Source organism: Cololabis saira, chromosome 12, assembly GCF_033807715.1.
Source record: "Cololabis saira isolate AMF1-May2022 chromosome 12, fColSai1.1, whole genome shotgun sequence".
Lineage (NCBI taxonomy): Eukaryota > Metazoa > Chordata > Actinopteri > Beloniformes > Belonidae > Cololabis > Cololabis saira.
In genome coordinates, this window is record NC_084598.1 from 32,582,840 (window position 1) to 32,608,243 (window position 25,404).

The 25,404-nt window shown below is 38.9% G+C and overlaps 1 protein-coding gene across 2 annotated transcripts; it reads left to right on the forward strand.

The window, feature by feature from the left end:
• The first annotated feature begins 1,831 nt into the window (after positions 1-1,831).
• On the forward strand, positions 1,832-25,379 carry atp13a2 (ATPase cation transporting 13A2). 2 transcript variants are annotated; one of them, XM_061736638.1, is made up of 29 exons: positions 1,832-1,967; positions 7,688-7,764; positions 9,147-9,314; positions 9,740-9,798; positions 9,911-9,977; positions 11,122-11,201; positions 11,400-11,477; positions 11,551-11,620; positions 11,723-11,857; positions 11,948-12,014; positions 12,801-12,932; positions 14,239-14,400; positions 15,016-15,126; positions 15,232-15,278; positions 15,380-15,568; positions 15,663-15,869; positions 17,201-17,308; positions 17,558-17,714; positions 18,659-18,770; positions 18,884-19,008; positions 19,743-19,921; positions 20,918-21,010; positions 21,091-21,170; positions 22,322-22,474; positions 22,580-22,676; positions 23,139-23,362; positions 23,451-23,602; positions 23,732-23,904; positions 25,103-25,379. In XM_061736638.1, exons 1-29 carry the CDS (start codon positions 1,955-1,957, stop codon positions 25,268-25,270), a joined length of 3,483 nt encoding a protein of 1,160 aa, XP_061592622.1. In that variant the 5' UTR covers positions 1,832-1,954; the 3' UTR covers positions 25,271-25,379. The 2 variants fall into 2 exon arrangements, with proteins under 2 accessions (XP_061592622.1, XP_061592623.1); XM_061736639.1 differs by lacking the exon at positions 1,832-1,967 and adding an exon at positions 5,092-5,197.
• The last annotated feature ends 25 nt before the right edge of the window (positions 25,380-25,404 follow it).

The window sequence follows — 25,404 nt, forward strand, 5'->3', positions numbered from 1 at the left end:
TTTTGGATTTGTCTGCCTCCGCTGCCTGCTGGCCTGGATTATTGACCTCTGCTTGTTTCCTTGGACTTGAATAAAGCCTTTCTGACTATTCTCTGTCTCTGCATTTGGGTTTGTCTAGTTCCGAGTCATTACAATGTTAATATGTAAAGCACTTTGGGCTACTGTGTATGAAAATTGCTATATAAATAAAGTTTGATTTGATGCAATATTGAAAAACAAAATAAAATTACAATTTTAATTCAGGAAAACTTGTTTTAAAAAAAATACAATTATGGGTGCTGGTGGCATGGGTTTAGGTTTCTTCCTTGTTGACCTCTGGGTGGCGTGGTTCTGCCCTCCCTCCTCCACTGTAGTTGCAGTAAAGCCTTGTTTTCACTTTGCACACACACATTTACACAGACATACACACCTGCTCACTCACCTACCGTACATACTCACCCCACAGTTTTGGGGGATGGATAATCGCAGTAGCCTAGTCTTGATTTAGTTTTAGAGAACTGGAATGGTTGCTGTTTGTGTCTCTGCCTCTTTCTGTTTGTTTTCTGTCTTGCATCAAGCCAGAAATCTTGGTGTAAAAAAGTTTATCACTAAATCTGCCTATTACCACCTGAAAAACATTGCTAGAATTAAGGGGATTCTTTCTGCACAAGACATGGAAAAACGTATTCATGCATTCATATCCAGTAGGTTGGATTATTGCAATGGCATCTTTACAGGCCTTAAGAAGAAATCTATCAGGCAGCTGCAGCTGATCCAGAACGCTGCCGCCAGAGTCCTTACAAACACCAGGAAACTGGACCACATTACACCGGTCATGAAATCACTACACTGGCTTCCAATGAGTCAAAGGATAGATTTTAAAATCTTACTGCTGGTCTACAAAGCACTGAATGGTCTTGGACCAAAATACATGGTTGATCTGTTAGTTCCCTATGAAGCTCCCAGACCCCTGAGGTTCATCTGGATCTGGTTTGTTGTGGTTCCCAAGAACCAGAACCAAGCAAGATGAGGCAGCGTTCAGTTATTCTGCTCCTCACCGGTGGAACAAACTTCCTGTAGACCTGAGGTCTGCTCACACTGTCAGCTCCTTTAAATCAGGGTTAAAAACATTACTGTTTACTCAAACGTACTCCTAAATTAAATACTTACCTGCTGTACTTTACTGCCCTTACTTTGTAACAACTTGTGCTTTTTATTATATTACCTCTTTTCTTATCATTTTATTTTATTTGTTATTTAGGCTACTGTTTAATTGTGCCTTGCTGCTTTTAATGTTGATGTAAAGCACTTTGAATTACCTTGTGTTGAATTGTGCTATACAAATAAAAGCCAAATAGATGCCCCCCCTATATATATATATATATATATATGATAAAAAAAAATAAAAAAAGCTTCCAACCTCTGGAGTCGAGCCTCATCCTGCCACACAATGATAAGAAAACTGGCTTATAGGCTTCCTGCCTGTCATTGCTGGTACCTCTGAGTAAAAAATAAAAATAAAATAAAATAACATTTTAATATAAATAAAATAAAATAAAATTTTAAAATAAATAATAATAAAATAAAATTTAAGACGCACTTTCACAAAAGGTTTCCATGGTAACGCCATTGACCGCTGCTCAATAAAATCATGTTGACCATATTTAATTCCTTATGTATGAACATAATTGAACTTTTGATTAATAAATGCTTAAGTAGTGTAGTCGACCTTAAAATCCCACGATGACAAAAGTTAGGTGATATAGAGTAATAAGTAATATGTTTTATAAAATGCTGACTCTGACGTCACGACTGTTGCGGTTCAACGGTCACGTGACAAGTTTTGGTCGGTTAGACTTGCCGTAGCACGAGAAAGCAGCTGCTGCTTCATGTTTTTAAAGACGATTTTACGCCTTTTTAGAAGACAACCTGCCATTGAGAAGAGATATGGGGAGCCTGCTGTCGTGACGGGGAAATGGACAGGCGTAGTAAGTGTTTATGAATGCTTTTTTGTCGTTTTTCTTGTCCCACTGTGACTGTAGCTGCAGCAGTTGTGCTTTTATCTATGTTTACAGCAGATACAATCATCTGCCTGCTCAATCTATCTCCTGTTTCTCAATAAAAAGACACGTAAAAACATCCTTGCAAAGTCTAAAACTTGTGTGCAATATTACACGACACTTTTTCTATCCATATAATTATTTTTATATAAGGCAGTGCGCGTTTTATTTTTATTTTTGTTTTTACTTTTTATTTTTTAATTTTTTATATTTTTAAATGTATATGGGTGTTTGGCTTTTGGAGTGTTTGATTTGTAAATGACAGTGCTGTGTGTGTGAGATGGAGAACCTCCCAAAGGGATTAATAAAGTCATCTGAATCTGAAATGGCAATAATTAGGCTGAAAAAAGGGGAGTTAGTTCAAATCTTCATTATAAGTTTACTTACTTGGTGATCATTTCTCTGGTAATTTAAATCACCATAACTAACGAAATAAAAACACAAACAAAACAACAACAAAAAACATAATTATCTCTACCATTCGGCAAAAATAATTTGTATAATATTCAAGATACTCAAAATTTAAGCCAAAACTAGCAATACATAATGAACTGCTTCTGTATGGCTAATACGGATAAATTAATGTTTTTATATTTAATACAACCTTCATATATAACAGTTTTGGGCACCCATAAAAAAATCTAATGATGCTGTGATTAAAAACTAATTTTTAGTAGTTCTGGTCAATTTATAAGAGGAAACAAAAGTCATAAACGTTTTGGATAGATTTGGGATTGTTCATATAAAACATAATCCAGTGGTTGAAACAAGAAATCTATGGTCCCTGTCCACGGTCGATGTGTGCAAATCTAGTACATAAGGTTTTACGGGACCTAAACTTAAGGCCAGTTGCTTTCTTAAAACTAGATAAATGAATACGTGACACAACAGCAAAGAAGACTTGTAATCCAAACATTTCACATAGGAATTCAGTAAAATAAATGTACTGATATGTCAGATTTAATTTTTTGGTCCAATTTAGGGTCATGGGGATGGGATGGGCTGGAACCCAATCCAGCTCTCTCCAAGCAAACAGTTCCAACCACCAAGCCCCATACCCCCTCTACTTCTGCTGATCTGCAGATGTAGGGCATCTATCTTACTTTTTCCGGCCATCTTCCATTAACTGGACTTCATGCATATCAGCTGATACTGATCATCAGTGTTTGGGAAAGATTTGAAGACTTCCGGCTCGATTTGAATGTTACTTTCCTAATCAATCAATCAATCAATCAAATTTTATTTATATAGCACCTTTCATTCAGGTACATGAAATACAAGGTGCTTTGACATTTTGATTGAAAAATAAGCATAATAAACAAATAAATAAAAACTGGGAGACCAAAAAATAAAAACTGGGAGACCAATGCGCCCTGACATACAATATAGAATATATAAAATTTATAAAAAGATAAAAGTTCAAGGATTAAGGCTAAAAAATAATCAGTCCACAACAATATCTATAAAATCACACAGAAATAAATACGCTTAATTGTTTATCAATTGTAAAATACAGTTGATGGATGGATGGGTGGATGGATGGATAGGCCTTGACTGACGGCACCAACTCAGGGTGAGTTTGGCTGCCTAACCTCAACGGCAATAACATAACCCATGTAAAAGTTGTTTTTTGACATTGGGATCACAGCACAACACACACCATAACTTAAGTTAGGTTTGGTTTAAGTCTGGTAATGTCTAGCCACTGGACAGCTGCCAGTTCCATACATGAGAACAAGAGTTGGTCAGATTATGCTCAAATGTGTCTGCTATACAGGGTTGTATATCCTGCCAGTGAAGACCAGTGTTGTGTTATTTGAGGTTGAGGGTTGCTTTTTGCTTCATCAGCTCAGATGACTGTCTTGTGTCTGCCTCGTCATTTATGCAAGTTCCCTATTTCCCTGTTTTGACACTGCAGAAAATGTGGCTCTGTGTATTCAGGGTGAAACTGAAAGTCTGGAATTTTTAGGTTGCTGTCAAAAATTTACTGAACAATGTGACATAGGCGTTGTAAAGCTGTCTTTTTTTTTTTCTCTCTTTTAGAAGCTATAAGTGTAGGAGTGGCTTATAATAGCACTATTGATTTATCTCTGGGACAAGATGAATTACAGGAGGCATATGATTGCTTTCAGTGGCCTTGAATTCCTGAGGCTGTTGAATCTGTCAGTTTGGGTGAGGTATGTGAAATGGTTCATTGAAAATATTTGAAATGTAAAAAAAAAAACCCTTTGACATTATCGTAGCCAAAGCTATTGTTGGAGATTGTCTTTGAACATGTCATTTTAAACAGTATGAATTACTGAAAACCCTGGTGAATGACTTAAAGACTCTTTGCCACAGGGTTTTGATTGCAAACCTGATACTTTTAGCTGGGACTCACCTAGTTGGATTACAGCCAGCATGTGAAAAAAAACAACAACTCAGCCTTGAAAAACTTCCACATAATTACCCTAAAAGTATTGCTACTGTAGTTTGTGCAGTGTCTGTACACAGCAACAGGATGATTTCCAGCACAGCACATGAATACCTCCTAAGGTATAGTATAAGCAGCCTGAATTGTGACTTACACTTAACATAGCTTCTTTATTATGAGAAAAAATATAGTCTTTGTTTAAATGTTTATTTTGGTGGTTTTGATAAGAGAGCATCTATGTTGGTATGAAAGGAGATAACGTATAGTTGATGAGAAATATGCCTCTCTTGATGTATTTGTGCAAAAACATCAATATATATCCATTTTATTGCTTTAGTCCTGTATTCTTTTCATCGTTTAATTGTAATTATAACCCAATTTCAGGTCTTTTTGCATTTCTTAGTGAACTGAATGGCATTTTTGTGGATTATTATGTAGCCAGGACCAGTTTCCTGAGCCTGTTGGACGAGTTAAACTATGCGAGGATCAAGGCTGATTTATGGTTCCGCGTTACACCAACGCAGAGCCTACGGCGTACTGTGCGTGTCGCCGCGTACCTTACGCCGTGCCCTACGGCGTAGGTTCTGCGTCGTTTTTTGCAGAACCATAATTCAGGCTTCAGAGTCTGCAGCGCGGCTGAGAGCGACTGCAGCGCGACTGAGCTGGGTTCACCAAAGGAGCGCCCAGATACATTATAAACTTAACATTTAAGGGGAATATTTACCGCATAGGGTTCGAGTTGACGGTAAGATCATGTTTTGTTTCGGTGTTTTCCTCATAATTAAAACCGGAAGTGAGCATCCCGATCTAAACTCGACTCAACTGAACTTTAAACTTTCTTTAGTCCTCTCGTAAATATTGTCAAAACCCCGACTTTACAGGCAGAGTAGCGAATAAAGAAAACACCTAGGGCTTTATGGGACATTTACTGTCCTCTATAGTCTTTTAAAAGTTTTTATTAAGTTAATGTTTGTCTTTGAGCTTCAAGTCTTTACATACTTCATTAGTTTATGAATGTTGGGAAATGTTTTTATTTTATTTTTTGGTCATAGGGGCCATAATTCTTAAAGTATTATTATTAATTGATAATACTTAATTATAATTATTATTAATTATTAATTAAAGCAGATAAAGGGCCACAAACTGTACCTGGGTGATTTAATTAAAAGTTTACCTGCTGACCCTAATATCTTTTTTTATTTCCTTAAAAAAAAAAAAAAAAAACTCAGGTGAGGGCTTGTTCAATTTGATCAACTTTAGTTAACCGTTACATCTTATATGCAGATTTGGGAGTGTTTTATAAAACTTTTAGGTGTTCATGTTGGTCTGGAAAACATAAGCTCCAGGTGTGAGAGCATTGTGGTTTAGTGGTTTTGGTTGCCTCGCTGCTCTCTGGTTTCTGTTTGATTCCTGGCTGCATGGTTTCATTGCAATTTGCATGTTTTCCCTGTGCTTGCATGGATTTTCTGCCCCCCCAGAGGAATCTGGTGTTAGGTTAACAGGGGATTTTTAAATTACCCGTAGTAGGAGTGAATATTTGTCTTAATGTGGCACTGTGATTGACTGGTGCCTTTGGCCCGAAGCAAGCATAACTCTGAATAGGAATAAGCAAAATTAGGTAATGTATGCATAATAACATCAAATCCACTGCATTACTGACCTGCAACTGCAGAGAATGTTATTAGTCCAGTCTGAACATAAACAGCACTGTGCTCTGACACATTAAAATACTTTAAAAAAAGTTGGACACGATTTTCCTTCATCTAAAAAATAGTATTGACTTAGATGGTTCAGCCCCAGGTGTATTTTGCCCATGTGTGGTTTATGGTGACTATTCAGTATTCCTTTGTTTAGCATAGTTTGTTGAATGCACCTCTATTTGCATTCTGGCTTCTTTTTTAGGAATGTATTTGTTGAAATGTATTGCATGTATATGTAGGGGAGAAAAAAACCTCCCCATAATATAATTGTGACCACATTAACCAAAATGAATCCTATGGATGATCACATTCAATAACATTTACAGTTACATCAAGTTAAAACCTACATTTGTTTGACATTAACAGTAGCAGTAGTGCGGTTTTAGGTAGGCATGTCAGGCCTAGATGGAGATCAGTTTTAACTCACTAGAAGCCTCTGCTCCTGGCATTTGGGTGTGTCTTCATCTAATCATAAGAGATTCAGAGAACCCAGCATGTGAAATATATCAAACAAGGATGTGCATACATTCTGGTTTGGTGATGTTGTTTATAGAAGGGTTGTTACTGAACGGTGGTGAATATGATTCTGGTATCAAGCCAAGAGTGATCAAATATCTTTTAAAAACCACAACACTTTTCAATGTTGATATGTTTTATATTGTCTGTGTATTTTTTCCAGTTGAGCATGGAGTTTAAATTAGTTGCAAATTGATGCATCCTGCTCTTGTTGGCAGCAATAACACCATAACACTGCCTCAACCATGTTTGACACATGACAATAATACTCCTACCATCTCCAGAATATTCTGTTATCAAAGTTGTGAAGGGCTTTTCTTTGTCAATGGAAGCTAAATTAATGAAAATACTTTATTTTTAAGAATGTAACAAACTGTTAATTTGGCCACAACTAAGGTTTATTTTCTCTCCTATTGATTATAAGTTGGTTTTACATCTTAATCATGGCATCTTTCACTTGCATTGAGATATCTTTGGACTTCTTATTGGTAGTTCCAGTCAAACAGCTGCCAAATACCAACCCCAGTCCTTTCATCTGATTCATTTGTCTTGGATTAATGATATAAATAACTCACTAAGCGATTAACTGTTTTTTTAAGTTAAATGAGTCTCAGAAAATGTAGTGAAACCTCTCAAAGCTGTGCTACAAACCAATCCAGTTACAGCTGAAAATCCTTGCTTGGTGATGCCAACAGGACCACATCATCCACAAGAAGATGAAATCCTGACACTTGTGAACCAAGCACCCCTGCCCTTGGCTTCAGTGAAGAATATCTCAGTTAAATTCCTCCCACCTGGACTTTCATCTCCTCATGCATCCTTATCTCTTTCTGCGTCATTATTAGTAGATGGCAGATTGCACGGGAGGAATCAAGGATGTGGAAATTAGTAATCGAAATGAAGGATGCGGATCACAGCTGTGTGTTTTGCTAATATTGATTTTGAAGGTGTGCGTCGTGATGCTCACTTTGAAATATGAGAACAAAGGGTGTGTTACCATTATGTATCTCTTTCTTCAGGTAGTGTGGTGGGGCTGCAGAGCGGGCTCCCCTCACCCAGTCCTCGAGACCCCCTGCTCAGTCCTGACTCTCACATGGTAAGATCCTGCTTACTGTTTAACCTTCATTGATAGTGACTGCTAATGTGGCAACTATTTTTTACTGTATCAACAAAAAGAAACGAGTCAAAATGATAAAAGTAATGGTGGAATCTGAAGCGTTTGTGTGATTTGCTTGTTTGACACTGATCAGATGTTGATGTGGACCAGCTTCTGTGCTTTATAATAGAAGGTGAAACAGGCACAAAAAAAAGAACTCTGTCAAATAATTAAAATTTTTTTGATAACTACCTTTTTTTATTTTTACCACTAAGCTTTAGTTATTGGACTACGACGGAGTATTAGGGCCAAACTAAGACAAAATTGTTTTTGGAAATTACAAGAATAAAGTTGTAAAATTACGAGAATAAAGTCAAAACCTAATGTTGAGAGAATAAAGTCGTAATATTACAAGAATAAAGTCGTAAAATTACGAGAATAAAGTCAAAACCTAATGTTGAGAGAATAAAGTCGTAATATTATGAGAATAAAGTCGTAATATTACGAGAATAAAGTCGTAAAATTACAAGAATAAAGTCATATTGTTGCGAGAATAAAGTCGTAATATTACGACTTTATTCTCGTAGTATTACGACTTTATTCTCGTAACATTAGGCTATGACTTTATTCTCGTAATTTTACGACTTTATTCTCGTAATTTTATGACTTTATTCACGTAATTTCAATTTTTTTTTTTTTTGTATTAGTTTGGCCCTAATACTCCGTCGTATTGGACAGATGGTCTCAAATGTGACTTTAGAATAGTTTACAGATGAGGTTGTAACTTCCATAGTCACCAACTATAAGATTCAAGTTATGTGGCTGCAAACAAGCCTACGTCATGAACCCTCTGCCACCATACTGTGACGTAAAATCCTGGGAAAATGTGTTATATTTTACAAACACATTTTTTAGCATGAAAAGATGAACTCCAAATTATTTGCAACTGGTCTTATGACCCTTCTGGGATTGGCGGGCAGCAACAATTGCTTCACTTACATCATTACTGACGTCGTTCATTCTTGGCATTTTGTTGACATACAGCTGAATGATTCAGACGTTAGTGGGTTTGATTAGCAGCACCTGGCTCTAATTCACATGATTAGTTCCAGTGGAAACAGGAAGCCAGTACTTGGTTTTCTTTACTGCTTCTGCATTTTGGCTTACTTTTAAATCAGTAAATAATGACAGTAAAATGTGAAATGTGTTGTAGTTAATTTGAGGTTTTGTTTTACCAAAAATGTAAAGACCTGTACTTAAAGTTGGAGCAGAAAAATAGTGCACTAGATGCTTGTACGTTCTGATAAACATTTTGTGTGAATAAATCTCTGCATGTGGAAGTTAGTTGTTTGAATCTGAATGGACTGTGTTTGCTCCACCAGGACGTTCAGGGGTACAAGTGGGTTCGCTGGAGGGTGTGGTTGTGTCGTTTGGCCGCCCTGCTGTCCTTGGGTCTTCTCCTGATTGTGTTTCACTGGCGCCCACGCATCGCTGTCCTTGCCCGCTGCTGCTCCTGTCCTCTGGCTTTGGCAGATATTCTGCTAATAAGAGTGAGAAAATAAACCCACGTGCACAACTAAAACCTGACTGGCACCTGGTATTAGCTCTGAAACTGAACACCTGTCACTGTGCTTTCCACTTCCTCATGGAATAAGAGACTTGGATATTATTTAGGCTCATTAACACATATACTGGTTGATGGTAAAATGTTGCTGTTAGACTAACACTTTAGTTGACCATGGTGCAATAAAAAATAAATGAAAAAGGATGAACAATGACAGTTAATCTAGAGCCTGCATATACTGTAATGTTAATTCTTTGCTCTACACTTTTTCATTGTCTTTTTTTAATTAAATTCTCTGCATGAAACTTGATGCCTCTTTGTTCACAAACACTATGTCTTTTCTATTTCCTGGGTTGGTCAGTCAAGCGGTCTGATTCTTGTTATAATGAATGTATTTATATATGTGTTCAGGACAGTTTCGGCCAGCAGCATGTGGTGCAGGTTCTTACAGAGGAGGTGGAGGCGGGCAGGTGAGGGTCATGTTTCTATCCAGCGCTATCATGTGTGTATTTACTGAGACCTGTTTAAAAGACAGATGAGAAACCACACCTAGACTCTGCTTACCCAGCCGTCTCCCTGCAGTTTGGACTTGCTGGGACAACTGGAGGACAATGACTGGAGAGATACAGTTCAGCTGTACCAGGAAGAGGTAAAGAATATGAAGTGTGTGTTTTTTTTGTTTTGGTAAAATTATGTGCTGCTCTTGAGAAATTGACCTATATTATCAGAAAGAAAGCTTCTGAATTTTATGAAATTTGGAAAATGTTTTTGGACCTTTTGAGGGTTGGTGACATAGAGGGGACAGTGGAAAAATAGGACAATGGAGTAACACCTCATTGGTTCTCAGGAAGGCATGAAGTTACAGACATTTGAAATTTTTGTTGTTGCTATTTAATTATTTTTTTATTTTTATTTTTTTTTTATTTCTTCCCTTATTATTATTATTATTATTATTATTAATGTAGAACAATTTGTCTGGCTACATAAATGTATCTTTAATATCTCCATGGTACATCCACATCAGACAGTACTCTATTTAATATTTTTATTTTTTTCCCCACTTCTGAATTAATTCATTATTAATATTTGGTACAAATGTGTACAAATGTATTTATTTTACATACTGCCATTTGTTTTGATGTTATAAGTGTTGTTGAATGTTACTATATTACAAAAATCAATAAATATACTGTATTTTCTGGACTATAAGCCGCACCTGTATATAAGCCGCATCCACTATATTTTTAAAAAAACAATAAAAAAAAGATATACAAGCCGCACCTGTATATAAGCCGCATCCACTCTATTTAAAAAAAAAAAGATATGCAAGCCGCAGATATTTATGTTGTTAGATTAGATATTTACTACATGTACAGAAGGATTTAGAACTGTAAATGATGTACATGTTTGTACCTAAATAGATCTTTCCTAACAGTGTCTTTTAACACGGCAGCAACTTTGCTGATTAAAACGGGACAGAACCAAGAGAAAATAACCGGTATTTATTTATCTATTTATCTGTTTGAAATCTGCTTCTACTTCTATCTGCTAAAGAAGAAGTAGTGTATTCTTCTTTGCATTTATTTTGTCTTAGTTTTGATTCTAATTCCGGTTAGAGCGCCCTGAGCGCTGGAAGAAAAATCCACAGAATAGCTGCACCTTTGTATAAGCTGCATGGTTGAAAACCTATGAAAAAAGTAGCGGCTTATAGTCCAGAAAATACGGTATGTTTAAAAAAAAATGATGTGCTGAGTGATGTACCTGGCCTTAGAGTGGTTTTTACTGTGTTACAGAAAACCAAACTGCGGTTCTACCTGTTCGAAGGGCTGCGCTACATTTGGCTGGACAGGAGAGGGGCGTTCTGTCGTGTTAGGTACTGTAGCCGGTTGTAATTAATAAGAGTTCCCTGATGACTTCTCTCAAAATTGTACTGTGTATTTATTTACTTTGTTCCCATATGTTATGAGTTGACTAACATAGAAAGAAGAAAATATCTAAAAAAAATCATCCTTTTAAGTGATATTATCACACTTATTTCTGGTGTTTGAAACTCTCTTGTCTCTGTCTTCAGTGTCCTCAGTGAGGACTGGACCTGCAGAGACTTGTATGGCTTCCAAAAGGGGCTGAGCCCTCTGGAGCAGAGCCTGAGGTAGGAGAGGATGCTTGAATGCATGGAGAAGTTTTGAATCATAATCGGTTTGCTGATCGCATTTAATCTTCAGGCGACAATTGTTTGGGGCCAACCTCATTGACGTGCCTGTGAAGTCTTACGTGAGGCTGCTGTTTGAGGAAGTGAGTTGGAAAAATCTCATGCAATGGATGTTTGAAGAGCTGGAATCATAGTTTATTGACAATTCAGATGTAATCTTCCCTTTCCCTTTTCTGCTTCTTCAGGTCCTCAACCCATTTTATGTATTTCAAGTGTTCAGCATCACCCTGTGGATGATAGATGCATATTATTTTTATGCCATGTGTATATTTATAATCTCCGTTGGCTCCATAAGTATCTCACTGTATGAAACTCGAAAGGTGGGCCTTCAGAAACGTACATTACTTGATTATTTAATTGTGCATTTAGCGTTGGATATGATATAATGTATATTTTCTTTGACCTCACAGCAAAGCATCACTCTTCGCAACATGGCCAGGTTGATTACAAATGTCACAATACGCAGAAACTCAGGAGGTGAGATTTTTAAAATGTTTTCCAGTGTGAATTTCTTTGATATTGAAGTTTTAATGGGTTCTTATCTGACGTCATTTTGACACGAGTCCTGCGATAATGAGTTTCATCGGAATGTGTTTGAGTGAAAGAAATAATAATCATGATAATTAAGGATGATAGTAATAATAACAGGCTTTAATGATATTGCTTAGTAAAGCTCCTCTGTCAAAACAGTAATAATAATACAAGAAAATGGAAGGAAGCAAGTATTTATAATCAGAAAACACAGTTTTAAGAGTTCATGTTGGGTTTTATTTACAAAGTGACACTGAATAAACATCCAGTCATAAACAGCTTAAATATATACATTTATATTAGTTATCGAGGGTAGACCATTATTCAAAAAAAAAAGTTTGCAAACTTGAATGAAATCAGCTTTTATAAATATCTGATGAGGAAGAACATAAATTCAAAAAAAATGTATCAGTTTTAAACAGTTTAGCACTAATATAAGAGGAATACTGGACATTAACGGGAAATAATACCACAAATAATTATTAATCTGTAAAAGCTGTATGATTCTCCCCTTGAAGAGGAACTGTCGTACAGCTTGTGTGGTGCCTTATTCAGACCAAAGCATGTCACTAATAGTTGTAAACAAAGTGCTATTTTTGTCTGTTCTGTCTTTAAAAAAAAAAAAAAACTGAATTAAGGAAGTAATCTGTTTGCTTTTGCTTTATTGGTCAATAAAGCTGGACTGTGATCTTGGGGTCATTAAGCATCAAATTGCGACCTTTGTTTTCTCAGTGGAGGAATGTGTGAGTTCAGAGGAGCTGGTTCCTGGCGACTGTCTCCTCATCCCTCAGGAAGGTCTGCTGCTGCCCTGCGACGCTGCCCTGCTGGCCGGGGAGTGTCTTGTCAACGAGAGCATGCTCACAGGTAATCATTGGACATGCAGGGGCTAACCAGAAGAATTGATCGTTCTTTTGTTGTCAACTACAAGATTCCATTCTTTCCATCAATGAGGTGCCCTTATCAATGAACTCATGACATTATTTCAGAACTCTGAGTAATTTTGAGTAGAAAATTATATCAAATATTTGAAATCAGGGCTTTGTGGACACAGAAATAAGATGGTCAATTCCAGTTTCCAGATTGAAGTTGGTATGTAATTATATAGTCTTAGATTGTCATGCTGAAAGGTATCTGGAGCACGTTTGCTGTTTGCAGGAGGTTTTTGTGTTCAAATCAAAGTCTGCAAGATGGTTGATTTGAACCCTCAAATCTGACTTTTTTTTCCTTATAAACATATTTTATAGACATTTTCATAGTCATCGCATCTCATCGCATAAACATGAGTTGTTCCAATACTGAAAATGGCAATCTGTGGCCATGGTTCAGTCATTTGTCCCGGTACTACTGAGATTATTCTAAAATAAGGCTCCCTGTATTCCCTTAACCTCAGGCACGACCAAAACATATGAGAATGGGGACATCTGTCACAGGTGTCTGTCATGTCTGGGTATCTCTTGACTAGTGCTGTAGTTTACCCTGTGAACTATTCTGAAATGTATAAGCTGAAATTTCATAAAATCATACTTTTACCAGATCAGAGTTGCCCAGTGTGGCTGGTAACGTGAACGCAGGTTTTGAGTCACAAATTGCTCATCAAATTGACCACAAACTGGCTGGAGGTTAATCATGACTGCAGACTGGTGCTGCCTCTTTAAGGCAAGGCAGATTTATTCACTACATAACATAATTCAAAAAGAATAAAACATTAAAAAAAAACAAAAAAAACATTGAATCCTGACATTTAAACAGGGACTAGAATAATATACAATAAAAAGGGGGAAAATGTAAATAAGACCAAACCATAAAACTTAACGTTCAGTTATTAATCAAAGTTAGACAATAAAACACTGTGGTAAATCTTTAGGAATTTGTTCCAGATATATCTACTTACAAACTGAAAGCAGCTTCTCTATGTTTTGCTTTAACTATGAAAACAGAATTTAAACTGAATGTTAGTTTTGAAAATGACTGTGATGTGTGAGGGCTCAAGCCCCCTGAAAAAAGATCATATGTGTGAGTTCACTATTCACTTCCTCAGTTTTTAAATCATAAATATAAATGCTTGGTTGTGATTGTGAAAATCACTCAGAAGTTAAACAACATTTTTGTCTTATCTATAAATCTGCCTTGTTCCTGTGAGCAGTCTTGTGTTTATCCTTCCTGTGTCCAGGTGAAAGTGTCCCGGTTCTGAAAACCCCGTTGCCAGCGGGAGATGGGACGTACAGCTCGGACACCGAGCGCAGACACACCGTCTTCTGCGGCACCCAGATCATCCAGGCCAAAGGTGGGAGACCAGGAGGCAGCGGGGCTGTTGCCGTGGTAACCAGCACTGGTAGGTAGATACATTCAAAACCTGCAGGACCCACATGGACAGAAAAGAGGCAATATACAGGACTGTCTCAGAAAATTAGAATATTGTGATAAAGTTCTTTATTTTCTGTAATGCAATTTAAAAAAAAAAAAAAAAAAAAAAAAAAAAATGTCATACATTCTGGATTCATTACAAATCAACTGAAATATTGCAAGCCTTTTATTATTTTAATAATGCTGATTATGGTTTACAGTTTAAGATTAAGATTCCCAGAATATTCAAATTTTTTTAGATAGGATATTTGAGTTTTCTTAAGCTGTAAGCCATAATCAGCAATATTAAAATAATAAAAGGCTTGCAATATTTCAGTTGATTTGTAATGAATCCAGAATGTATGACATTTTTGTTTTTGTATTTGCATTACAGAAAATCACAATATTCAAATTTTCTGAGACAGTCCTGTACATTCCTGCTTTTACTAATGTGTTGGAAATAGATTTGATATAGTTTCAGTTAAGTTTTTTTTTTTTTTTTGGGCCTGAAATACACAGATGTGGCAACTGCAAGAAAACTGCATGAGGCCGCTGTAGCACCTCTTGTTTGTTGTAGAAATGACCCCGGTTCTTCTTCTTTTAGGTTTTTTCACAGCCAAAGGTGACCTGGTCAGCTCTATTTTATACCCTCAGCCGATAAACTTCCGGTTTTACCAGGACGCAGTCAAGTTCCTGCTTATTTTAGGTTTTACTGGTAAGCTTGAACAGTCACCTCACCCCACGAAAGTTTCATTTTACATGCAAGTTACTCACATTTTGTTCTTTTAGCATTTTTCTGATATTGTCCTTTTCGTTTCAGCTCTGATTGGTACCGTTTACATTTTCGTGGTTCTGTTCAGAAGCAACGTAAGTCCTACAGTGTGAATGCATAATATTTTCTGTCTGTATTCAACATGTTCACAACGTGTAAGGTGTAACCAGGGTGCTGTGGCTGGATGTCTGTCCAGGTCACCTGGCTGCAGTTGATTATTAGAAGCTTGGATATTGTGACCATTGCAGTGCCTCCCGCCCTGCCCGCCGCCATCACCACGGGAACCATTTACGCTCAGCGCCGGCTGAAGGGCCGAGGTATCTTCTGCATCAGTCCTCCACGCATCAACATCTGTGGAAAGATTTCACTGTTCTGCTTTGACAAGGTGAGAAATGTTCACGAGTGTGTATGCGGAGCAGATTTGCTGCCAACTCACATGGTAAAAACCTGGTGTAGTAAGAGGTTATTTGTTTGCGTAGACAGGAACTCTGACAGAGGACGGTCTGGATGTGTGGGGGGTGATGGAAGGGGGACCCTGCGGGTTCTCGGAGCTGGTCCCGGAGCCCAGACTCCTGCCCTCCGGACACATGCGCTCTGGCCTGGCGTGCTGTCACACGGTCACACTGTTACAGGGGCAGCCGCTCGGAGACCCGTTAGAGCTCAAGATGGTGGAGTCTACTGGATGGGTAGGAGGCATTAATTTTTTATTTATTTATTAACATACAGTGCAAACAACGACAAAAGACGACATCTGTGTGTGTGTGTGTGTGTGTGTGTGTGTGTGTGTGTGTGTGTGTGTGTGTGTGTGTGTGTGTGTGTGTGTGTGTGTGTGTGTGTGTGTGTGTGTGTGTGTGTGTGTGTGTGTGTGTGTGTGTGTGTGTGTGTGTGTGTGTGTGTGTGTGTGTGTGTGTGTGTGTGTGTGTGTGTGTGTGTGTGTACGTGTAAATAAGATGACGAAAGTAGATGCATAAATTGAGAGTATTAATTCAAGAGTAAATAAGTAAACAAATAAATAATTATCATATAGAGTGGTGTAGCACGATATAATATAAATATAGCATAATAATATAGTAATATCCTAATATAACATCATTTTTATAAAATATTATAACATATAACCAAATTATATCACCATACTATAATATATAACATACAACAATATAATAATACTATAGTTTAACATCCCATGAGATTTCATAACTTAATATAATAATACACTATGAAACAATATATCATGATAATGCCAGGAATGATTATTAGAGTTAGAATTGGTAATTTATGTATTGCAATGAGGGGTGAGGTCAGACCGGGGCGTCAGGATAGGAGGCTTTAACATGAAAAGTGAAGTTGGATATGCTTTCTGACTTACAAAGAGCTTTTGTCTTTTACAAAAAGAAGCCTATTATCACAGTAACACGATACCATGGACACATTTTGGTCTTTAATAGTGAGGAATGAAAAGTAGACTTTTAAAATCAGAATTTGTAACGATATACCAACCAAGTTTTAATTTTTTATATTCCAATAGTATTTGTACATGTATAACCTCATATTATTATTGAACGCTCGCCTTTTAAAGGGAATGTATTCCTTCCATTCCCAAATTTAACATGAAACATCTGACATATTTTGCTCAGTATATCTCAGACGTTCAGGTTGAGTTAGCATGTCAACTCCAGTTCATCCCACTCATCTGCAGAGATGCACCTCTTCATCAGTGTTGCTGCTTTCCCCTACCCACGTTGGAGGTGCAGCAGATGCAGCAGAGGAGATATTAATGAGGAAGCTAAATATTTTTTATGATCTCGTTCTGTGATGTCACAATATGCTGCAAATCTGAACCGCTTGTGACTGACATGTTTATACATTTTTTTGGAGATGTTTCCATTCCAGACACCCAAATTTATGCTTTAGAGTTAAATATGTCCCATTTTTCAAAGCTTCCTTTTTGTTCTTACTTCAAAAGGGAAGAAAATATTAAATAAGCAGTATTTTTGTCTTCTTTCTAATTGTTAAGACTCTCCAGGAGCCAGAGGGAGACGGGAACGAGCTAGATGCAGAATTTGGAGGCCACAAAGTTTTGGCTGTTATGAGATCTCCGACCCAACAGGCTCAAGCGGGATCGGTGAGTGTTCCTTTAATCAATCACTGGGACTTAATAGATCAGACTTACTAATGATCCCTCAGTGAATGTTATATTCTCTTCTCTTTGGTGGAAAGACGCTGGAGTTCACTAACATCAGTTGTAAATGAAGACGGTTGTGTGCACGAAAAAGCTTAAGCCAAGCAGTGAAATTTCAGTTTTTATCAAATTTAAAAATGCTTTATCTGCCTGGACTCATGTCTATATTTCAATCTTTCATTTTCCCATCAGTCCACCAGCGAAGCAGTGGCCATCGTTCAGAGGTTTCCCTTCTCCTCGGCCCTGCAGAGGATGAGCGTGGTGACGGTGTCCTCCGGGGGGCGCTCCGCTCTGGCCTTCATCAAAGGTTCCCCGGAGATGGTGGCGAGCATCTGCCGAGCTGAAACAGGTCCAGCATCCTTCCCTATAACCAGTACTCGAGTTGAGGAGGGATGGCATACCCCCTGAAATAAAAACGGTCAAAATCATCCCCCCAGTAAAACTGCCATCCTGCCTTTCCATCCCTTATGTTGTTTCATCAATGAATGTGGTTTTACTGCTATTTCAACATTTAGTCATCACCAGAAAAATAACTTATTTGACAATTTTCACCTGTTTCAAGTAAATTTTCACTTGAAATAAGTAGGAAAAATCTGCCAGTGGGACAAGATTTATCTTCTTATTACAAGCAAAAAAATCTTCCACTGGCAGATTTTTCTTCTTATTTCAAGTGAAAATCTTCTTGAAACAGGTGACAATTGTTTTTTCCAGTGATGAGTCTTGTTTTAAGTGTAATGAGATTTTTTTACTAAAATGAGACATTTTAACTAGAAATAAGACAAATATTCTAAGATTTTGCGTTTTTGCAGTGATCCATTTTACTTATATTGTGAAGGACAGAGTCATATTGATAAGTTCAGAAAAAAGTTTTTTATTGTTGTGTTTTGATTTATTTCATGTAAGCCCAGTGGATATTTAAAGCTTACAGAAGGCTGCATTTAACTGCTGCTATGTCATTCCTGCAGTATTTCTGCAGGTGTTTTGGTCAGTGCTATTATTTGTAATCAGCACAAATTATCTGTCCCCATATGATAAAATCCACCATCCCCCGTGATTTTCTTTTTACAACTTGAGTACTGCCTATAACCCTCTGAAATCCAGTTTTACTAAACCTTCTCATCTTTTATATGCAACCACAAGTGTTTTCAGCGATGTTTGAATGAAAAGGTTTCAGTGTATTTTTCATACATAGAAATCAGCGTATCCTTTTAATACGCTGATTTTTTTATTTATTTATTTATTTATTTTTTTACATTAACCTGGTATAAAATCGGGGGGGGTTTGTGTTCACAGTTCCGTCTCAGTTCTCCAGCACACTGCGCAGCTTCTCCAGTGAAGGCCTCAGGGTTCTTGCACTCGCCTGTAAACCCGTGGATGTGAATTCAGACTTCAGGAACATTGAACGGTGAGAGCAGACTCGGCATCTTTAGATTCTTTGTGGCAAGAAAACAACAAACTTTTCCTTTTGTACACAGTTACAGTAGTGCTGTGTTAACGGGGCTGTTTGCTGGTCTGCAGGAGTGAAGTTGAGAAAGACATGCACTTCCTGGGCTTGCTGATGATGAAGAACCTTGTTAAACCTGAGAGTGGGGAGGTCATCAGCATCCTGAGTCTGGCTCACATTCGCACCGTCATGGTGACTGGTGAGAATTCTCCCTTTAGTTGTTTTGTACGTTTAACAATCATTACAAAACCATTAGCTAACCAACACTGTCCTCCATTGACTGTGTTTACATGCAGTCAATAACCCTTTTAAAACCCGAATATTAGCAATAACCCGAATTTGCACGGCCATGTAAACACCAATAACCCCTTTGAATAACCCGAATTTGCTCATATTCTGGTTTTTAAAAACCCGAATATGACCCCTGGGTTACTCCTTTTGAAACCCGAATATTCGGTCATGTAAACGCGAACAGAATATCCCGATCAAACGGAACATGAATTTGTCCAGGAAGTTCTTATAAACACGGTGAAACGCAAGACCACGACACACTTTTGGAGTGAGGAGGAGACTAATCACTTCATAAATGTAATGAAAGATATGAACATTTTGGCATTTGTAGACGGTAGAAAGTACCGGGATAGCAATATTTACAAGAATGTGAGCGAAAAGTTGCGCGAAGCAGCATTTGTTTTCAATTTGGATACAGGAAGAAGAAGCGGAAATGACGGGAATTGCGTCATCACGTTCGCTGTGCGTCGCTGGTTTGATCGGGATATCCCGAATGATTAATTTCCATGTATACAGGGATAACCCTGTTTGTTCACGCATGTAAACGGAATATTCAGAATGTTTCAGTAACCGGAATATTAGCAATAACCCGAATTTTGACTGCATGTAAACGTAGTCAGTGTTTTGTTGTTTTTCACACAGGCGACAACATTTTAACTGCAGTAAACGTTGCGAAAAGTTGTGGAATGATCCAGTCTGACGAGAAGGTGATTTTTGTCACTGCAAGCCCCCACACGGCTCAGTCTCTGCCCAGCCTGCGGTTCAGCCTGGAGGACGGCGGGGCCGCCGGCGCTGAAAGCTCCGCCGGGGGAATCAGTCAGGTGGGTGTTTCTGCAGTGAGACAGCCGGCCCGCGAGCAGTGGAGCAATGAAACACACGTGTTCCCTGAGAGGTGCAGAAAGCTCAGGTTGATTTAGTACGCATCAGTTTACGCTTCCACCGACCAAAGCTGGAAAAGGTACCAAAATAACCCATCCATGAGGATTATTTCCATGTGACATGATGAAACACAAAACACAAGGGAGAACTATTGGTTCGTAAAAGCATCAGCTTTGAATGCTCCCTGTGATCTGTGGAAATGGAGTTTGATGATGTGCTGAGGGATGAGAGAGTAGTCAGTCTGGTGGCAGAAAGTCAGATTACAGGGATGAAGGGTTACAGGGGACATGAGAGAAGTGCAAAATAAATGTAAAAAGGTGCAGAACGAGTACAGAAAAATGAAAGACCACAGCTGCTGGCAGCACAAAAAAAAAACCCAAACCAGAAAAATGTTTGTTTGGATGCCACGTAGATGTTGGCGAGACAGCTGAGCCAGTAAACTCTGTATATTTCTTGAGGGGTTTTGTTCTCGGTTTCACTGACTGAAGACACATTCTCACATGGCTGTAAAATCTCAGTTACGTAACTCAAACGCAGCTGCTGTCATCTGTCCTCCAAATGTGGCAGTGGAAACACAAGCCGGGCCAGTGCCAGCCGTTCCAAGCCGGGCCGACCCAAACCGAGCCGTCCATCTCACCTGGTTTACGTCTGAGGTGGACGAGGGCTGAAACTGTAACTCTGTGACGCAGGCTGCCGGGATTAACTCAGCACATCCGCTTTCTCACAAAGGCCCTTCTGACTTCAGCTTTAATTGTGTTATTTTATAATCAGTATCTAATGGGATGATTTCATGTCCACACATTAGGACGAGAGGATTTTACTAATCGGATTTGTTGTAGTCAGTGATATTTGTAGCCCTCGCCGTGGTGTGCAGAGCAGCACAGTCATGGACTCTGTATTCCAGTAGTTGTTCATGGTTGTTTTTCTTCTCCTCTCAGGGTCTGTATCAGGGCGGCTTCGGCCATCACCTAGCAATTAATGGCAAGTCCTTTGCTGCCCTCTGTGACCACTTTCCTGAACATCTTCCAAAGGTAAACTGTAAAATACCAGTGATAATGTCCTGACAATCACCTCAGTAATGCAGTAATGACTTAGTATACCGTTGTTGCAGGTTTTGATGCAAGCCACCATATTTGCACGCATGTCCCCCGACCAGAAAACCCAGCTGGTGAAGGAGCTGCAGAAGCTGAAGTAAGTCTGCAGAAGAGGAATGATGTCGTCCATGTGCAGGTGCAGTCTTCAGCCACTGAGAAGTAAAGTTGCTTTTGTCAACAAAAATGATGACTAAATATCGTCGTCAACGAACCTTTATCACCTGAGGAAAACGAGTCCCAGCAAAAATGCATGTCTTGTGATGATAACGATAATTAAATATATAATGCAATATCGTAGTAGAATAAAAACGAGACTAAAATGTAGATTTCAAAATAAAAACTGATAAAATGTGTCTTCATTTTCGTTGACCGACATGAGACAAAATGTTCTACCAAAGATCCTTAATGTCCATGTTTTCAGTAGTTTCCTCTGGTTTAGTTCTGCTGGGTGACGTTAGTCCTCAATCCCAGTCGCTGCAGCGGGGAATCAGATCCAGAAGATGCAGCTGCAGAGTTAAGAGGCTGATGCCGTTAACGCAGAGCTTTAGGTTCACGTCAATTAAAAACAAAGTTAAATAGAGAGACGCAGGGATCTTCTCTGGGGCTAGGAGAAGAAGAAGAAGAACCATCTTTGGATACACTTTCCTACATGGACGTGGAAAAGAAAACCCAATGTGTAAGAAAAAAATGTGGAAAAATAAATATGTTGTAAACTCAAATGAGTCTTCTGTATCTGGAATGAATGTATTCTTGAGTCTATAAGGTAACAATAATATAATAATAAGATAACCTTGTTTGAATTGTAAAATGGGTTTGGCTAAATACAATCTTTGACTAAAATGCTCAGACTTTTAGTCGACTGAAACTTCACACGACTAAAAAGAGTACAGGATGAACGTGACTAAAACTAATAAAAACTAAAATGATAGCTTGACCCAAAGACTAGACTAAAACTAGAATTGAAACGGGCTGACAAAAAAACAACACTACTGAGAAGGGAGTTTATGAAAACTCCTTCAAGTTTAAAACATTCGCATCCTCTGTTTATGTGTGAACTGGAGTTTGAGGCTCGCGGTGTCGGATTGTCAGAACAGAATCACCAAAGTTGCTGGTTTTGGAGCCGAACTGTGGAATTGGAACGATTTGATGATTAGATAGAGACGATGGTTCCTCTATGTAATAATTTTCTCAACTGTGTTTTGGTGAGCAGCTTCGCTCATGAATAAAATCCTACCTGTATTTCCGCAGCTATCGCGTGGGCATGTGTGGGGACGGGGCCAACGACTGCGGGGCCCTCAGGGCCGCCGACGTTGGGGTTTCTCTGTCTGAGGCCGAAGCTTCAATCGCTTCCCCCTTCACCTCCAAGACGGAAAACATCAGCTGCGTGCCGCTGCTCATCCGGTGAGGCGGTAGGAAGTCTGAGGAAAACAACCACAGCTATCATGTTTGTAGTAGAACATTTGCTGGAGAATTTAAATATATTTTTCTTTATTTTCATCTGTGCAGAGAGGGCCGATGTTCTCTCGTCACTTCCTTCAGTCTCTTTAGGTACATGGCGCTGTACAGCCTCATCCAGTTCTGCTCCGTGATCATATTGAACACAGTGAGTAGCAGTGAAGGATCACTCCTCTTCATCCCCGGTGATTCAAAATAAAACGTATCGCTTTCATACTCTGCTTTTATGTCATGGATCACATGTGTAGAATACTTTCCCTGGTGCAAACATTCCCACTGCCTTCATCAGATCCACAGATCAGACTACGGGAGCATTTTTAAACTGATGTGGAGAGACAGTGTGACTTGTAAAAGTTCAGTCACTCCCTCCTGCTATGCTCACATCTGTCTTTTTTGTTAAGACTTAGAAAACACAAATCTACGTTTTGTAGTGGTTTAATAATATAATTTTTTATCAAGTTTTCATGTATTTGCATCGCTAGAGCCTCTTAAAAATGTAATCTATCAAATACTTGGGGGAAAAAGAATAATATGGCAAAGACATTAATGGTTGATCTGATTTTTATCCGTGAAAGTGTAATTATGCGTAACTGGTGATGTGCGTGTCCAGGTGAAGACGACCCTGGCTGACCTGCAGTTCCTGTTTTGTGACTTGATCCTGGTGACTCTGCTGGCCATCGTGATGGGGAGGGGGGGCCCGAGCGAGGACCTGCACCCCTGCAGACCCCCGGCCAGCCTGCTGGCCGTGCCCGTCTTTGGCAGCCTCTTCATCCACACCGGCATGATCGCACTGGGACAGCTGGGCGCGTTCTTCATCACCACCTCGCAGGACTGGTCGGTTAAAAGCAACAATCAGAATGTTCTTTATCAAGTATCAATCGCATTTGAATTTAGTTTATAGTGTACTGTACTCTTTCTTTAGGTTTGTTCCACTCAACTCAACCGTGTTCGGAGCAGAAAACCTGCCCAACATGGAGAACACCAGCGTGTTTGACTTGTCAGGTTTCCAGTACATCATCATGGCAGTGGTGGTCACCAAGGGATACCCTCACAAGAAACCTCTTTACCACAACGGTGAGTCGTCAGACGCCCAGGAAGGATTACTGGGAGTGTGATGCCTTCAGGCCCGTACTCTTAATCCGGCCATTCTTCATGGTCCTCCCACTAAATGCCTCAGGTGTGATTGCTCTTCCGTCTCTCCAGGGATCTTCCTCTGCATGCTGCTCGTCCACTTCTCCGTGATGATCTGGCTCGTGTTGGATTCCGGGCCTTTCTTCGGCCGATTACTCCAGCTGTTCAACATCACTGACATGAACTTCAAAATGCTGCTCGTGGCTCTGGCTGCTCTCAACCTCCTCGTTTGCTTCGTTGTGGAGGTGAGTGATGACTCTCATGCCCTCTGCGAACAATTATCAATCTAACATGTTTAAGGAAATTATGAAAGACTGTTTTACAAGATTCCAGTTGGAGATAAGCTCTCGGGTTCTAACGTAACTCAGAATTTTAAAATATTAATCAAACTATTAGTACTTTTCCTAGAAAGTGGAGGTTAGCTCCACAAAAGGTTCAGCGTGAGATTGATTTTGAGGAAAACGCAGCAACGGGTGCCTGTTAAAAGACGGAGCCTTTATATTTCTGTACAAAACACCACAAATAACCAAGTCAACACATCCTTGTATTATATTGACATAATTGCCAAAGACTCACCGTGATAAAAACACTCCAATATAAAGTTGCATAAATCTTCATGAATGTAATTATGATTAAATTAAATGGATGAGCCAGACTGAACCTGTAACTAAAGCTGCATAGATTCTCCTGGGTTTTACTATTTCCCCCCACTTTTACTTTCAGATCCTATTTCTTAAAATAATTAAAAATACAACAATCGTTTCAATATATTGAAAAACAGTTGTGTCGATAGCATCATTAAGTTTCACTCTGTGCAGGTGCTGCTTTTCTCTCCTCACTGCAGGTGTCTGTCTGACCAGAGGGACATAATGTTAATCATTTTGTTCCAATTATCTCACGGTAACGGTCACAATGTAACATTAGAAATAACTGCAGGATTCGCATTTACATCAAAATAGCCTGGAGCGTTTGGACAAGCATGAAGGTTTGAAATTGATGTGTAGGAGCAAAATGGAAGAACCATGTGCTGTTTCTGTGTTCAGAACATTTTTAAAGCCAGTCTATGTAGCAATACGACTTCTGATCACATGGGGTCAACTTCATGGCTAAATTCCAAGTTTTGTACTTACTACTTTAAGTACTCAAGTGTTTTAATGCAGCGTGTTTGAGTGTAGGCCATAGGGAACACTGCTCAGGTGTCAGCCCTTGATGTGAGACAAGTGCACCTCTAGTGGAACAAAGAGGCATTACAATGTCTTACCATCAGCAGAGCTAAACGCCCCCATGTGGTCAGAGGTGGTATTGCTACAGAGCAGATTTAAATGTTTGTAGATTGCTCATTATAGTAAAGCTGCTGTTAAACGTTCAAGTACTAACAAGCCACACACACTACTTAAACAATTTTGCATTAAAAAGCATTTGTCTGTTTCTTTCTTTCTTTAGTTACTGATAGATTTGGGTATTTTGAACTGCCTTCGGTCTCTGCGTGGGACGCGTCAATCCAAGAAACAATACAAACGTCTGAAGCTCCTCCTGTCCGACTCGTCGTCATGGCCGCCCCTCAACCAAACCCTGTCCCCCAGAGAGCACAGCGTCATCTCGCTGAGCTAGCATTCCTCCATCTGTCTGTCCTCCGTCAGTCACGTGACTCAGCGTTGGACATCTGAGCCAAAGGTCCCCAACTTGATCAACAATGCAAAATCCTGTTTACCTGCTGAAATAAAACTATTTTTTTAAGCAACTGT